Source organism: Xiphophorus hellerii, chromosome 9 (genome assembly GCF_003331165.1).
Source record: "Xiphophorus hellerii strain 12219 chromosome 9, Xiphophorus_hellerii-4.1, whole genome shotgun sequence".
Lineage (NCBI taxonomy): Eukaryota > Metazoa > Chordata > Actinopteri > Cyprinodontiformes > Poeciliidae > Xiphophorus > Xiphophorus hellerii.
Genome location: NC_045680.1, coordinates 21834927 through 21848705, shown reverse-complemented (window position 1 = coordinate 21848705; position 13779 = coordinate 21834927). Strand labels below are relative to the sequence as shown.

At 38.9% G+C, this 13779-nt stretch overlaps 1 protein-coding gene across 2 annotated transcripts in view; it reads left to right on the top strand.

Moving 5' to 3' along the window:
• The window catches only part of osbpl1a (oxysterol binding protein-like 1A), a 35454-nt gene that overhangs the window by 6024 nt on the left and 15651 nt on the right, over positions 1-13779 (top strand). For both annotated transcript variants that reach the window (XM_032571414.1, XM_032571413.1), the window contains exons 7-15: positions 1274-1418; positions 1966-2033; positions 2126-2170; positions 6150-6223; positions 6397-6460; positions 6566-6667; positions 9765-9893; positions 10044-10125; positions 10855-10961. In XM_032571414.1, the coding sequence (XP_032427305.1) occupies positions 1274-1418; positions 1966-2033; positions 2126-2170; positions 6150-6223; positions 6397-6460; positions 6566-6667; positions 9765-9893; positions 10044-10125; positions 10855-10961 (816 nt within the window). The remainder of the gene's footprint in view (positions 1-1273; positions 1419-1965; positions 2034-2125; positions 2171-6149; positions 6224-6396; positions 6461-6565; positions 6668-9764; positions 9894-10043; positions 10126-10854; positions 10962-13779) is intronic.

Below are 13779 nucleotides of genomic sequence, written 5' to 3'. Positions count from 1 at the left end.
AGTAGAGCTTAGCAAACTCCACGTTTGGATCTGTGTTCGTTGGATCTCCTACTAAACAGCTTCCTTTCATGTAGGTATTGTCTGATACCTGCTGTGGAAACGGAACCAGACTCAGGAGCCACTTTTTGCCAACAAACATTGGAAATCTTTTTCCTTTCTCCACTGCCAACTTTGGATCCTCATGAGACTCTTCATCAGTGGTGGCGCTTTGGTTGACCATAAAATCATGCAAATTGTCATTGCAAAAAAAATTTTGCTTAATGGGAAGCCCGGCAATTTCGTACAAACTCTCGTTTGTTTTGATAAAAAAATTTCTGCTCTAGGATTAAGTGGTTTTTTCGGCCTTGTCGAAATTACAGCATTTCACAAAACTGCAATGGAAACACTTTTTTTTTTTTCGCATCGCTCGAGTCGTGATCAGCAACCGGATGTTCCTACTGGCAGAAAAGACGACGCAAAGAACAGGAAGCAGTGGGAGGAGGATGCTGTGGCACATTTTTTAATGGCTTACTGCGCAAACAAATTCATTCAGATGTGATTTTAATGGTGTGTCTTATTTAGTGGAAAAGCCGCTATTGCAAAATTTAGTTTTTCCGATATTAGCAGAACATTGACAAAGTTTTGCGCACGTTTATAATGTGCTTACGATCCTGACTGCAGAAATGAGCACTTGCTTGTCGCTTATGAAGATCAGCCCACATCTACCTCACCTACATATTTAATATCCCTTTGTGATTAGTAAAGTATTTTTGAATTTGAACAGTATGTTCTCCTGTCTTTCCCTCATTGAAGAGTCACTAAATGAAATGCCTCTATGTCACACCGTATGCATATGCCAGTGAGACGGAAAATTATCTCGTTATTTGTTAGCATTTTTAAAAAATGTACTCAGATTTAAGGGTGAATCTGCCTGAATTATTTTGTTAATATATTTTCAGGTTTTTACACATCTGGACCGGAGTGCCACGGATTACGCAGCCGGTCGATTTGAAACATCTCACACATTTCCATGTATCACTTTTCACAATGCAGACAAGTTGACAACAACTTTTAAACACAATAGTTCACCCCCCCCACACACACACACACACACGCACACCCACGCACACAGAAACACCTTTTAAGGCGAAAGCTTCTTAAAAGCATAAATCTGCCTTTGGAGTTTGTGCCAAAGGGTCTGCAGACTGAAAAGCAGCAGAAAGACGCATGGCAGTTCTGAGTCGGTGTGTGACAAATGACAGAGTTTGTTCCTGTCCTGCGTGTTTTGCTGCAGCTCAGCAGGAAGAAGCCTCCAGATATCAACTGCACAGATCTGCTGGGCAACACTCCTCTGCACTGTGCCGCCTATCGAGGCCAGAGGCTGTGCGCCCTGAAGCTGCTGAGGAGCGGCGCCGACGCCAGTGCGCAGAACAAAAACGGTGAAGTGCAAAAGCCAGAGAGCTGGCAGCAATGAAAGACTTTCTTTTGTTTTTCACTTAGAAGAAGGACATGAAAAGGATCAAAACCAGCAATAAACCAAAGCTTTTATGTGCCTTTTATGAAATGTTACTCCTTTGAAATGACTTGGAAATAAAAGAAAAGCTAGTCTTTATTTTTTTTTCTTTGTCGAGCTTTGATGCTGCTGTCTTTTTTTGAACTTTTGAAAATATTTCCTGAGGTGCTTGGTTTCACCAGCCTCTCTCTCTATTTTTACACCCAGAGAAAAGTAGCATCCATGCTGGCACGCAGTTAGCAAGTCTTCATTTTCCGTCCCGAAATTTGGTCTGTTTTCATCTCCCCAAAAATAATCATCAGGGAAACAACAAACATAACAGCTGAAGGTGTACGAGTGTTGGATAATACCTTGACATTTATGACTGCTGGCAGCGCCATTTAACCGCTGTTCAGGCTGACGGTATTTTTTTTCCTCCCCTCTCTCTACTCGTGTTCTGTTTTGATAAAACTCTTCAATTCCCTAACTCGCAGGGCAGACGGTGTTTGACCTGGCCAGCGATGCGGCAATGAAGCAGTGTCTTGAAGGCAGCGTTCATCGAGTGAGTGCTCATGCGGACAGTCGGCTTCCTAACGTCTCAGTTGATTTGCTCTGAGATTTGTTTCCTGCTCTTTTTATGTTTCCCATCCGCAGGGTTTGACCCGTCATGTCAAAAAGTACGAAGGACTCCTCTGGAAGGTAAAGTCTGGAAATTACGTTTTTGGTTGTTTTTTTGTTTCTTTTCTTCTAGTGAGTTAGAGAGGCTGCTCATTTTACAGGTTACTTACTGTCTGTAGGCATGTTGCTAATGTGCAAACACTGCATTATGTTTCTTTATTTGTTCTTTTTTAAGGCTGCAGTTCCAACTGATAACATGCAGCATTAGAGGTGACTCATTATGCTTCCTTGCAAAGGCTCGGATAGGAACTTGTTCATTACATTTTTCGCACAAAATCATTGATTCTCATTGATTGGTTTTATTCTGCTCAGTTCTGCCTATTTTGAGCTCCCTTCAGAATGAGCTGTTTTAGGGCCTCTTGTCACCTTAGATCACAATAAGCTGTCAATGCTTACACTTGCACGTGAAAAAGGCTGCAAACAGATGCGCAATTATACCTTATACATCTTTGAAAAGCAGAAGTAGAGCGTCCTGCACAATCACGGATGGTAAGTCAACAACAAAACTTACCACTGCAGCCATTTTGCAGCCGTAAAACCAGCTGATCAAACATCCTGGAGCTACTGCAACTCAGCGATCGGGATGTGTTTGAAATGGCTAGTTTTCCAGACATCAAAAAACGTAAAATTACTGTCAGAGATGGCTGGATGTTTATGGGTTTTTTTATAAGCGCATAGATTGCTTTAGAAGCAGTTAAGACTTTTGCACAATACCGTGCAAAATGTTCATTTGAAAACAAAGAAAAGTAAAATATCTTTGTTTTTCCTGTGAGCCTGTGCTTGACTCCCTGCTTGCTGAATGAGAGCTCTTACACAAGAAACAATTGCAGAAACATCTGAACATGCTTGGAAGCATCACAGAAGATAACAGTATAATATATGTTACATGTTATTTTATTAACTAATTGTTGCACCTCAGTACAGTGGCTAGCATGGTGACCTCACAGCCAGAAGATTCAAATCCTGGCCAGATCCTTTTTTTTTCTTTTTAAATGTCAATGTTCAGGGTTTGGTCTATAAAAACACATGTTTTTTTAATTGGGCACTCTAAATCCCTCAGTGTGTGCATGCATAGTCATCAGCCCTGTGTGTTTCTGTGATGGACCCGGTCTAGAGTCTTGCCCACTGACCTTTTCTACAATATGCTGCTCAAAACAAAAACAGTCTAGCTTCTCCTGCTGTAAATATGAACTGTTCTTGACTGCTGTCTGTATATAGTTCCTGGTTAATTAACCTGCCACTCCAGTGCTAATGTCAGTATTTATTGTAGAGCTCTAACAGCAGCAATTTGAAACAAGAAGAAAAAAAAACACCCACTCATCTCTAAATTTTAATCCAGTGAACAACAGGACCCGTAAATTACAGCAACTCATATTGATAAAGTGTGAAAATGCAATATTCAGACCGAGTCCATTCGGGCTTTTTTTTTTTCTATTTTTATTTTTATCAACTGCTGCTTTATTGTATTTGGGCCTGTTCGCACACCTGCAGAATTCTGATCAGCTCATTCAATAATCCGAGCAACTCGGTGTTGCCAGGTAAACTGGAGATGTTTGCGAGACTAGAACAGTTTCAAACAAGAAGCCGCTTTGATTCACAGCCCAGCTGTTTTCAGCCCATTTAGGATGCGCCTTATCATTAGTCGAGCTAAAGCAAGACCGGCCGACAGAACCTGACGGGTTGAGCCGCGATGCACTCCATCGGTTTCAGACATCGCTGTCTCTCCGGGCCCGACTTGACTCCAGGGTTAAAGTTCTAAAGATGGATAGGAAAAGGTTATTTTGCAGGTGTTGCTGACAGGTGAGCTACCCGCCTCGCCTCCGCTGTGGTTGTGTGCGGCGGAGAAGGATCTCTGAGTCACATGTGCGGTGCATGATGAAAGCTGCGGCAGTAATATGGTCAGAATGAGGACAAATTGCCACCCGGCCCTGCGCTGCTCCTGCCGGCTCCAAGCAGACAATCAAATTGCATAAAGGACTTTTTGAGCTGCCGACTTCTGCTTTGAAAGCCACCTTGTTTTTTTTATCTCTGTTTCCAGTGTCGGGTTCAGACGTTTACACACAAACTCATCATGGATATAAATGTCAGAATAATTTAGGAAATTATTTGATGAATTAAGTTCTCACATTTGAATTTATTGTTTACGCTCTTAAATCAGGGTCCAGATTATTGGTACTGGTTCAAATATATGCGTTCATCCTCACTTTATTAGCCATTGAAGAGGTTGGCGCACAGTCATTGTAAGTGTTGGATGACCCCATCCGTACGTGACTAGGTAACCAAAGAGTGAGTGAGTTAGTTGATGCCATCGACATTTCTTAGCTAGCCATAAGAGGTGAAGCAGCTCAAGTCTTTCCTCTGCCTACATCTCCCAGAATGCTGTGTGGTTCTGGGTCGGAGTTCAGTGAAATTATCAAAATTCTATCAAACATATTTTTTATTGACACTGATCACATGTCTATTGCGATAGATATTGTTATAGTTTTATCTCTCATCCAGCTGCACTAACCAGCTTCCTCTCATCTTAGGGTGACATTCTGATCAAACTTTGTACCATTTGGATGTTCCAGAAGGCCAGTAATCCCACAAATACATCTAAACCGGTTTTGGATTGGACATTACATTTCTAAGCCCTGATAAAAAAAAAATAAAAAACCTTAGGGCTATGCAAAGGAAAAGCAGCCATTTTTGATTTGAAGAGTGGTCAGATCATCATTTTCATTGACAGCAAAAAACAAATGGAATCTCTGCAACTTGGTATGAGATATTTGCCAAAATATTCATAGAGGTGCATGTACAGCTCTGGAAAAAAAGAGTCCCCTTAAAATGATCCGTTTCTGTGGTTTAACTTTTTATAGGTATATGTTTGAGTAAAATTAACATTGTTCTTTTGTTCTATGAACGACTGACGACATGTCTCTGAAATTCCAAGCAAAAATTTAGTATTTATTTCCAGAAAATGAGAAATAGTCAAAATAACAAAAAATAGATGCAGTGCTTTCAGACCTCAAATAATGCAAAGAAAACAATTTGATATTCATTTAGAAGCAGCAATACTAATGTTTTAACTCAGGAACAGTTCAGAAATCAATATTTGGTGGGATCACCAGGAGGTTTTCAATGGGGTTCAGTGAAGTCGTCTCTTCATTTTTTCCAGAGCGAAGTATATGTTTCAGTTTGCATGTGTAATTATGACACAATAAGAAATGGAGAAAAGTCCCAATAAATTCAAACTTGTAGCTCTTGAAATTCACCAACGTTTTTGGTCGTCCCTGGTAAAAAGAAGCATTTAAATCCATCAATAAAAGGCCAGAATTAATAGAACAATGATTCCAAATATCCAAACCATGTATCCACTGTGGTAAGCTATGTCCAAGGTTACATTACCACCAGATGCCTTCAACATAGTTTTCTGCAAAAACAAGCAAAGAAAAACTAAAATGAAGGATCAGACTGACATCTTTTGATATCCGATAAACAAACCCAGTGGAGCCGCAGCTGTCAGGTGACCCTACAGTCAGCCTCCCTGCACACACACAGGTACTCGTAGCATCCAGAAATAAAAATAATTATAGCACTTTAAGAGATCAGCAGGAAATGTATTCTGCTAACAAGATAAAAGCCAAAAATGAACAGGCGACATCCGACCCATGTTGCTTCGCTGGACGACATGCCTTCATTACTGTCAACACAGGCCTGTTGTTTTCTTTCAGTCATTCCCATGTATGCATACCAGATGTCAGCTAAAAATAAGCCCAGTTTTAATTACCTCTTAGATGTTCATGCGAGGGGCTTTTTAGCATTCAGAAACCAACAGACTTCTGTTACCGCGGCATTGGAAACCCTCTGAAATGACTTTATCCTCATTATACCTTCTGAGTTAATTAGTCAGGAAAGCTAAGTGTTTCCCAAGTGCTTCAATATGTTTTTTTTTTGTTTTTTTTTAAATAACTACTGAAAATACAAAATGCTTGATCTGTTCTCATTTTTCAACCCACAGAGCTCCCGGTTTTTTGGCTGGCGCTCCTACTGGGTCGTTGTGCTGGACGGGGTTATATCCTGGTACCCAAAACAGTAAGTTCGGCTCTAACCTCGGCTGTGAAAAGGAAATGGAAAAAACAAACCTTTCTTCAGATAAATGTGTGAAAATCCTACCTGTCTGGCTTCTCCAATAAAATAGAAGAGTAAAACCGTATTTTTTTCCGTCGGGATTTCTGAGACTTCACTTCTCCCTCTGTCGAACGTAGGTCCGACGCGGCCGCAAATGTCAGAAGGCAGGGCTGCAAGTCACTCACAAACGCTCACTGCTTGGTAAGCCGGCTTTAAAGTATTTGGCTTTCATTTTTGACCTTTTGTTCAATCTGCATTTGCGCGGCTTTCGGTTAAAGCAAATATTTATGCTCCTGCCCTCTTCAGATACGAGCCAAAGATAACTGCTTTTTTACCCTCAAGTGCTTCGATGACAGCGTGCATCACTTCAAGGTTTGCCCGAAAAGTGAACCAGAGGCGACTAGAAAAGTAAGTTTATGTCGCCTCCGCTTTCTGTGGTCGGGAATAGAAAAACATAATTAATCACAGACGGAAAGAAAGGTAAATTATGTGACGTTTCTAAAGGTCCCTGTGAAGGGAGGAAAGTGTTTGACAGAGAATCACTTCCAGGAATCGCATGGATTCTTCGAAGTGAAGAAAAAGCTTTCAAGTCGTTGGCCCTTGAAAGCTTTTGTAGCCTTGATGTTGGAAAAATGATCATATACTTTAAAAATAAATTCTTCTTAACACTAATTAAGAATCATGTTTTTTCTGCTGCACAAGGTCATCAGTATTAACTGAGCTCTACAAACCTTTATTGTCTCATTCTGTCAGTCTACATATAATGGATAGATCAATTGATAGATTTATGGAGTTATGCAGGAATCATGTTTCTGTCTTCCAGATGAATCCGACCTGCCTTGAATTTGTTGCGTTATGTTCTAGCACATTAGCTCAATTTAGCTGCTGATGTTTGTTTTCTTTCAAGTTACAAAAAGTTACTTTCAGGAGGAGGAATCTGAATTATTTAGATTCATTTCACAAAATCAACCTAATTCTTCATACAATTTGCAAGTATAAGAAGAAGAGAGTTTGCCGTCAACCATCTGCCGCCATTACAGCTGGGGCTTGTTCCAGTGGCTTGTCTCATCGTCTTCTAGCCTTCTTTCCAGCAATTATTTAACTTTTTTTTTTTTATTATTTTGCATTTTGTTGCCGTTTAGCTACAAACTTTCATGTATTTTATTGAGATTTCATGTGAGGCACCAACACAAATCAAATCAAATATATTTATGTAGTGCAGTTAAGAACCGCTGTTGGCCAAAGTGCTGCACACAAAAACAAAACGACAAATAACAGTAATTCCAGCACAAAAGAAATTACAAGCATAACATAAGAGAGAAAGAAAAACGTAAAAATGTCCAACAAATGAACCTCTCACCCTGCATTAAAAGCCAGTGAGTACAAATCTGTTTTTTTTTTTTTTTTAAAAAACAGCCTGTCTTAATATGAAGGGGCGCAAAGTACTAGATTGTTGTGAAGTGAAAGACATTTTGTTCATATTAACAAAAGTAGAACTATACCGGAGCAGCTCGGGCTTTTACTGCTCTGAATATTTAGCTTCTGCTAGTTGATCTGTAAAACTAAAATAATGTCACTGACCCCTGACCCTCTGAGTCTTCACATCAGAATGAAATGAGCTGCTAAGGTGCAGAAAGAAGAGAATATAAATATTTTTATATATTTTTTTACCATGACGGATGTGAAACAAAAACAGAAATTTGGCAATGAGCACAGAAATGCTCTTTCTATCCTGTTTGAGCTTATGTAACATCCCTTCTCAGTTCTGATTGTTATCTCTGGCTGTCAGAAGATAACAACTTCCTGCGCGTTGTCGCAGCGACCAAAACTTTCTCCTTTTATGCGTGTCTGAAACTCTGCAACCCAACTCGTCCAACTTTGACAATAAATAAATAAACCTGTTAGAGGTGATAAATTGCTACAATTAATTTAGCATCAACACGGCAAAGAGGTGAAGGTTTTTCTGCTTGCATGATTTATTTTTCCCCAGATGAATAAAATGTGCCAGTTTTTGATCTTTTTATACATTTTTAATCTTTCAGAACGAGGTGAGAAGCCACCGCCAGCTATTCGTCATTGTGCAAGCTGTACTTCCCTGGGAATTGATTTTTAACTCCTGAATATTTTCATGATTTATTCCATTATAACCACAAACCTTTGTGTTATTTATTGGGCCAAGAAGGGAAGGCAACATACAAATGTATGGCCAGTAAACGTCTAGGTCCTTCCTGGATTTGCTGTTAGGTGACCTCAAAAGACAACTATTTGCCCTAGATCTTTTTTATTTTTATCAGGTTGGAGGAGGTCTGTGGTTAAGTGCAAATACACAACACACAGTTAGTTTTTTCTTTATTTTTAAAACAAATTGAATGCCTCTTTAATCAGGTTCTACTATGTGTGATTGGATCCCAGTGGAATGCTTTAAAGTTTGAGGCTGGAAAGTGAGAAAAAGGACAAAGTTTAAGGAGTGCTAGTAACTCTTTCACAATGGTTTTCATCCGCAGCATTTTTTATCCCCCTCATTCAAATGAATGCAAACAACAACTATGATTATAAATGTCTAAAGTTTGCATCGATGAATAAAAAGGCGAGAAAAATGTTGGAGCCGCTCAGTTTATTAGTTGTGTTGCATAAATCTCCATTTTTATATAAGTAAGTGTACGTTTGTGTATTAAAAGATCTAAGTTTACCTTCATCACATCTCTGGACTAACGTTTCATATGCAGATAAGACTAAAATGATTTATTGCTTAATACCATTTTCTGTAATTACAACCATCTGATGGTAGTTTATACCACCATGAGTGAAAAGCTAAGGGGGGAAAAAAAGGAAGAAAGAAGAATGAGAAAATGTGTTTCATCTGACTTGACATATTAATATGGTGGAGTGACCCAATTACAGTTTACATTTCCTGGAGCAAAACAATCTGAAATAATATCATTTCAATTATATTATTGAAATTATATAATTACCGTCAGAGGTATGAATATTTATTTTCAGCTTAAATGTAGATGTAAAAAAATATTTTTTCTTTGAAATTAATATATTAATGCCTTAAGTCAATTTATGACTTAAGTCAGTTTATGATTTGGGGCATTAATATCTGAGGCATTAATATGACTATTGCCTTAAGTCAATTTATGGACCAAAGAAAAGGAAAACAAAAATTTTCAGTAAATCTGGCAGTAAGTCTGATTTGAAATTAGACTAAAGGTGGAAAATACAACAAGATGATTAAATCCTGACTAAAACTAAATTATAATCAAAGGACGGACTAAAAATCAATTAATATTTGCTACTAAAAGTAACTTTGACATACCTTTAGGTACGTTTACGTAGCGCTGTAACAACCCATTTCCCTTCCTTCCATTTTCTCCGACTTTCATGTAAAAATTTCTCTAATTTTAGTTTAAGCCTTTGCATTTCCACTTTTCGTAGCTAAATCGGCCGCTTGTCACAACGGTTGAAAGAAGACAAAACATCTCTGTTTTTATTTTCCCTCCAGGCATGGCTGGATGCGCTGGAGGAGCACTCCGCCTACAGCACACACTACTGCTCCCAGGAGCAGGGCAGCGAGGAGGAGGAGGAGGAAGAGCAAGGCATGTCGCTAGGGGAACTGACGGACTCGCTACAGGTGGTTGTAAACAAAGACGTACATAACGAGCGTGTTGGCACAGTGGTCCGGAGCGTTTTCTGTGAAGGAGGCGCGCCGCGCCGCCTCGTCCCGACACGCGCCGCCTCCCTCGCTCATCTGCATCTTTCTCACGTCTCTCTGACTCACCAGGCGGCGGAGGTCAGCCAGAAGAAGCTGGAACAGGAGGTGGCGGCGTTCCTGTCCATGCTGAAAAATGACGGGCTGTCAGAACGTAAAAATCTATTATTTCACCATCACTCCTGTTTCGTTTAGTTTTTTTTTTCCTCCCAACCCCTTTGCTGTGTTATCAGCACATAGGTGACAAATTAAAGAGAAAGCCAATGCAGTGAGAGAGAACCGCTTTACAGTCATTTTGCTTATCTCTGAAGCTCTTCTATTGCAATTATGTTTTCATTTATCTTTAGTAGTGATACATTTTTTCATGTTTTATTGGCCCAGAGCCATAAGAAATGGGTTAAAAGAGTTGACTTCAAAAGCAGAAGGATATAATTTGCATCCACTCCGGTAAAGCGTTCATTGATGGGGTCAATCGATGGTGATGCGTCTTTGCTAGCATCACGAAACTGCGTTCATCTCCTTCAAAAGCAACGCCGTGTTTCTCTGTTCATTTCTTCTGCTTTGTTCCTCAATTTAGCACCCATCCACGTGTAAGAAGAAAGAAAGTTCAACAGCTTTCAATAGTTTAAGAGCAGAAATGAAAGGCTCATGATTAAAACTGAAAGCATCATCAAACAGATTATATGGCGCGATTAAAAAAACGTCTGAATTGCTGCTAATTAAGAAGATGACGTCTGTTTTGGTTGTTAGGGATTTCAGCCATTTGCGTGCTTTTTGAAGTTCTTTTGAAAGTTTCCAAAAGAGGCTTTAAGGCATTTTTATTTATGTATTTATTTTTAATTATTTTTTTTTAATTATCTGGTTTTCTGTTTGATCCTGGCAGGATTTCCTTCGGCCGCGCTGCAAAAGATGCAGGAGATCTGCGACTTGTCCAGCAAGACGGCCTCCAGTCTCAGTGCCTGCCTCAGCCTCTTCTCCAGACAGGAGGGGGTGAGTGTCCGAGAATTTAGACAACTAAATCTCCTCCCGCTAAACTCTTTGAGGGTTTTCAGAAAATTGTTTAGCAAAAATCAATAGTGGATTTCCTAAGGTACTGTGAAAAAAACTAGTTGCCCTCTTTTCTTTTTTTTTTAAGTTCCTTCTGTTTTGCCACACGTAAATGCAAAATTTCGTATCACAAATTTTGATATCGGGCATAAATAACGAGAGTGACAACAAAAAGACCGTCTTCGTTCTCAGTTTTTTTTTTTTTATCAAAGGGGAGCTTATTTAGGATTTTTGGGGCCCGAGCCTAAACCGTGCAGGCTGAGGCCGGTCGAGTGTTTCTTTGTTTTTTGTGCGAATCTTCTCTATAAACCCTCTGAATGCTGCAATCAGCAGGATTCTTCTAGTTCCTGACCCTCGGTTCTCGGTTCTGCTTTTGTATTTTCCTTCCGATTAAAATTTCAAAATCAAGATGTGCTTTGTGAGAACTTCCTGTGGAATTAGCTAGTCGGGAGTGATGTGATTATAAACGGAGGGACAAGTTTTTCCTCTAAGGATTCTGCAGGCTTTGATATATCATGTCCTACTTGCATGTGGTTTGCAACTGCTGCCACTGCAGCATTGCTTGTTTTTTGAACAATAAGAATATTTGTAGTTGTATAAAATTAGATTTAAAGCATAGCGATGATGATGATTTACATAAGTCAGTTTTGTGGTGGCCTTTTTGTGCTGCGTGCAATAAGTGTGTTTTCATAGCTTCTGCACATCCTGCTGCATTTTATGCTAAGCTAAAGGCTTTTGTTGTGAGCCTTCAGAGCACTGACACGTGAATTTTTGAGGCAGTTTACAGATTAAACCACAGTAGCAGCAAAACTCAGCTATGGTCAGCATACTATCACAGTCTGCATGTACATTTCACTCCGGTATATTCCAAGTGAAATGATATAAAAGTGATATATTTATATGAACAACCTGACGCCTGAATATGGACACTCCGGATTATAATGCTGGGTTTATTGTGTCTTGCAAAAGGTCTTCAAACTCCATCGCATCACAACCACAAAGAGATTTTTTAGCCAAAACAGAAATAGCTAATACATGTAAAATGGGAGGAAAATAAATAACGCACGGCTTTATAATTGTCTAAGAAATAAACATCTGGAAGGTGTGACATTAAATGTAAATTTCTTGTGTCTAAGCAGATACGCAGTATTTCAAAAGATCTTGTTTTATGAGCAATAATTAATTTGGTGTTGGACGTTTATTTTCTGGTAAGGAACTGCCACAAAGTATAAATCAGATTTTTACTTTTGGGTTGACAGTCTGTTTTATAATATATTTACCATTAATGACACAAACAAAAAAAACATTTTCACTTTTCTGCCAAGTTCTCCAACTGCACAATTCTTGCTAAGTAGTATAACATAAGTATTGTTTCAAAAGAGCAGAAGAAATCTTATGTTTTTGAACATTAACAATATTAGTTGTTGTTAGCTGTTGGTAAGAGATGAGCGGGTTTCCTGGTAACCAAGTGCCACGAAGTAAACATCTGATTTTTACTTTTGCAAAATTTACAAACTGCAATTTCTTGGATTTAAGCAGATAAGCATGATTTCAAAAGAGCTTCTGTTTCATAAATAATAATATTATTTGTTATTAATTTGGTGTTAAGAGATGAGCGTTTTTTTTCTGGTAACAGACTGCCTCCAAGTATAAATCAGATTTTTACTTTTGTGTTGAAATTCACCACCAATGACAAAAAAAAAAAAAAACATTTTCACTTTTCTGAAAAATTCACCAACTGCACAACTCTTTTTAAAAAGAGCTCTTTTGTTATTAGAGAGTTTATGTTTTATACACAATAATTAATTTGGTGTTAAGAGATGAGCGCGTTTTCTGGTAACCAAGTGCCACGAAGTAAACATCTGATTTTTACTTTTACAAAAGTGCCTTAACATTAGCACAAACATTGCTAATGTGGCTATGGCCCACATTAGCAGTAACCTTTTGCCTAAAATAAGCTTTATAGCTATTTTTTAAAGTTTATTAGCCATGTTTAGCACACTGAATGGAGGAAGTCAATGTAGTTAGCATTTTGGCTAATTTTAGCTTATACACTAATCTTAACATACTAATATTGTTAACATACTGAATGGAGTAGATCCATGTTACTCAACATGCTTGTGACCAGGGGCACTGCCAGGAATCTTGGGCCCCAAGACAAAAAATTTAATTGGGCCCCCCCCTTCCCAGCTGCTGTTATAATTTTTTGAGTCTATCTGACCCATCAAAAGCATCACAATTTTAAAGGCTTGCAACGGCCTTGCTTTCTTTGGTCCAATACTGATAACTAGCACAATATTTACTGCTCATGAATTTTACATGCAACAGTTCACATACAGTGTGCAAGTAGGTTGCTTACATTTTCTGTATTAGTTTTAGATTACTGAATATTCTTTGTTTTCATCATCAAGCCTGGTAATGAAGAGACTGCGCTGGCAAGACTGGATTCAGTTGCCGTTTGTGCAGAGAGATTATTGGCTAAGGACTGAAATATGTTTGTTGGGGCTGAGGCAAAATGAATAGACAGAATAATTAAAAGAAACAAAGACTGTCTACTCTCTCCTTATTATAACTTTCATTAGTTCTGTAATGGTGGCTGTAACGTTTTAATTTGTAGATTTATGACTTTCTTTTTGTAGTTGCTGACGGTTTCTTATTCTGAACCCGATTTCAATCTGAACGTGACGCTAGAATGAGAATTAGTCACCGCTGGCACAGCTCTGCTTATTAAAACCGGTGCGTTGTGTAGTCGTGCCGCCGG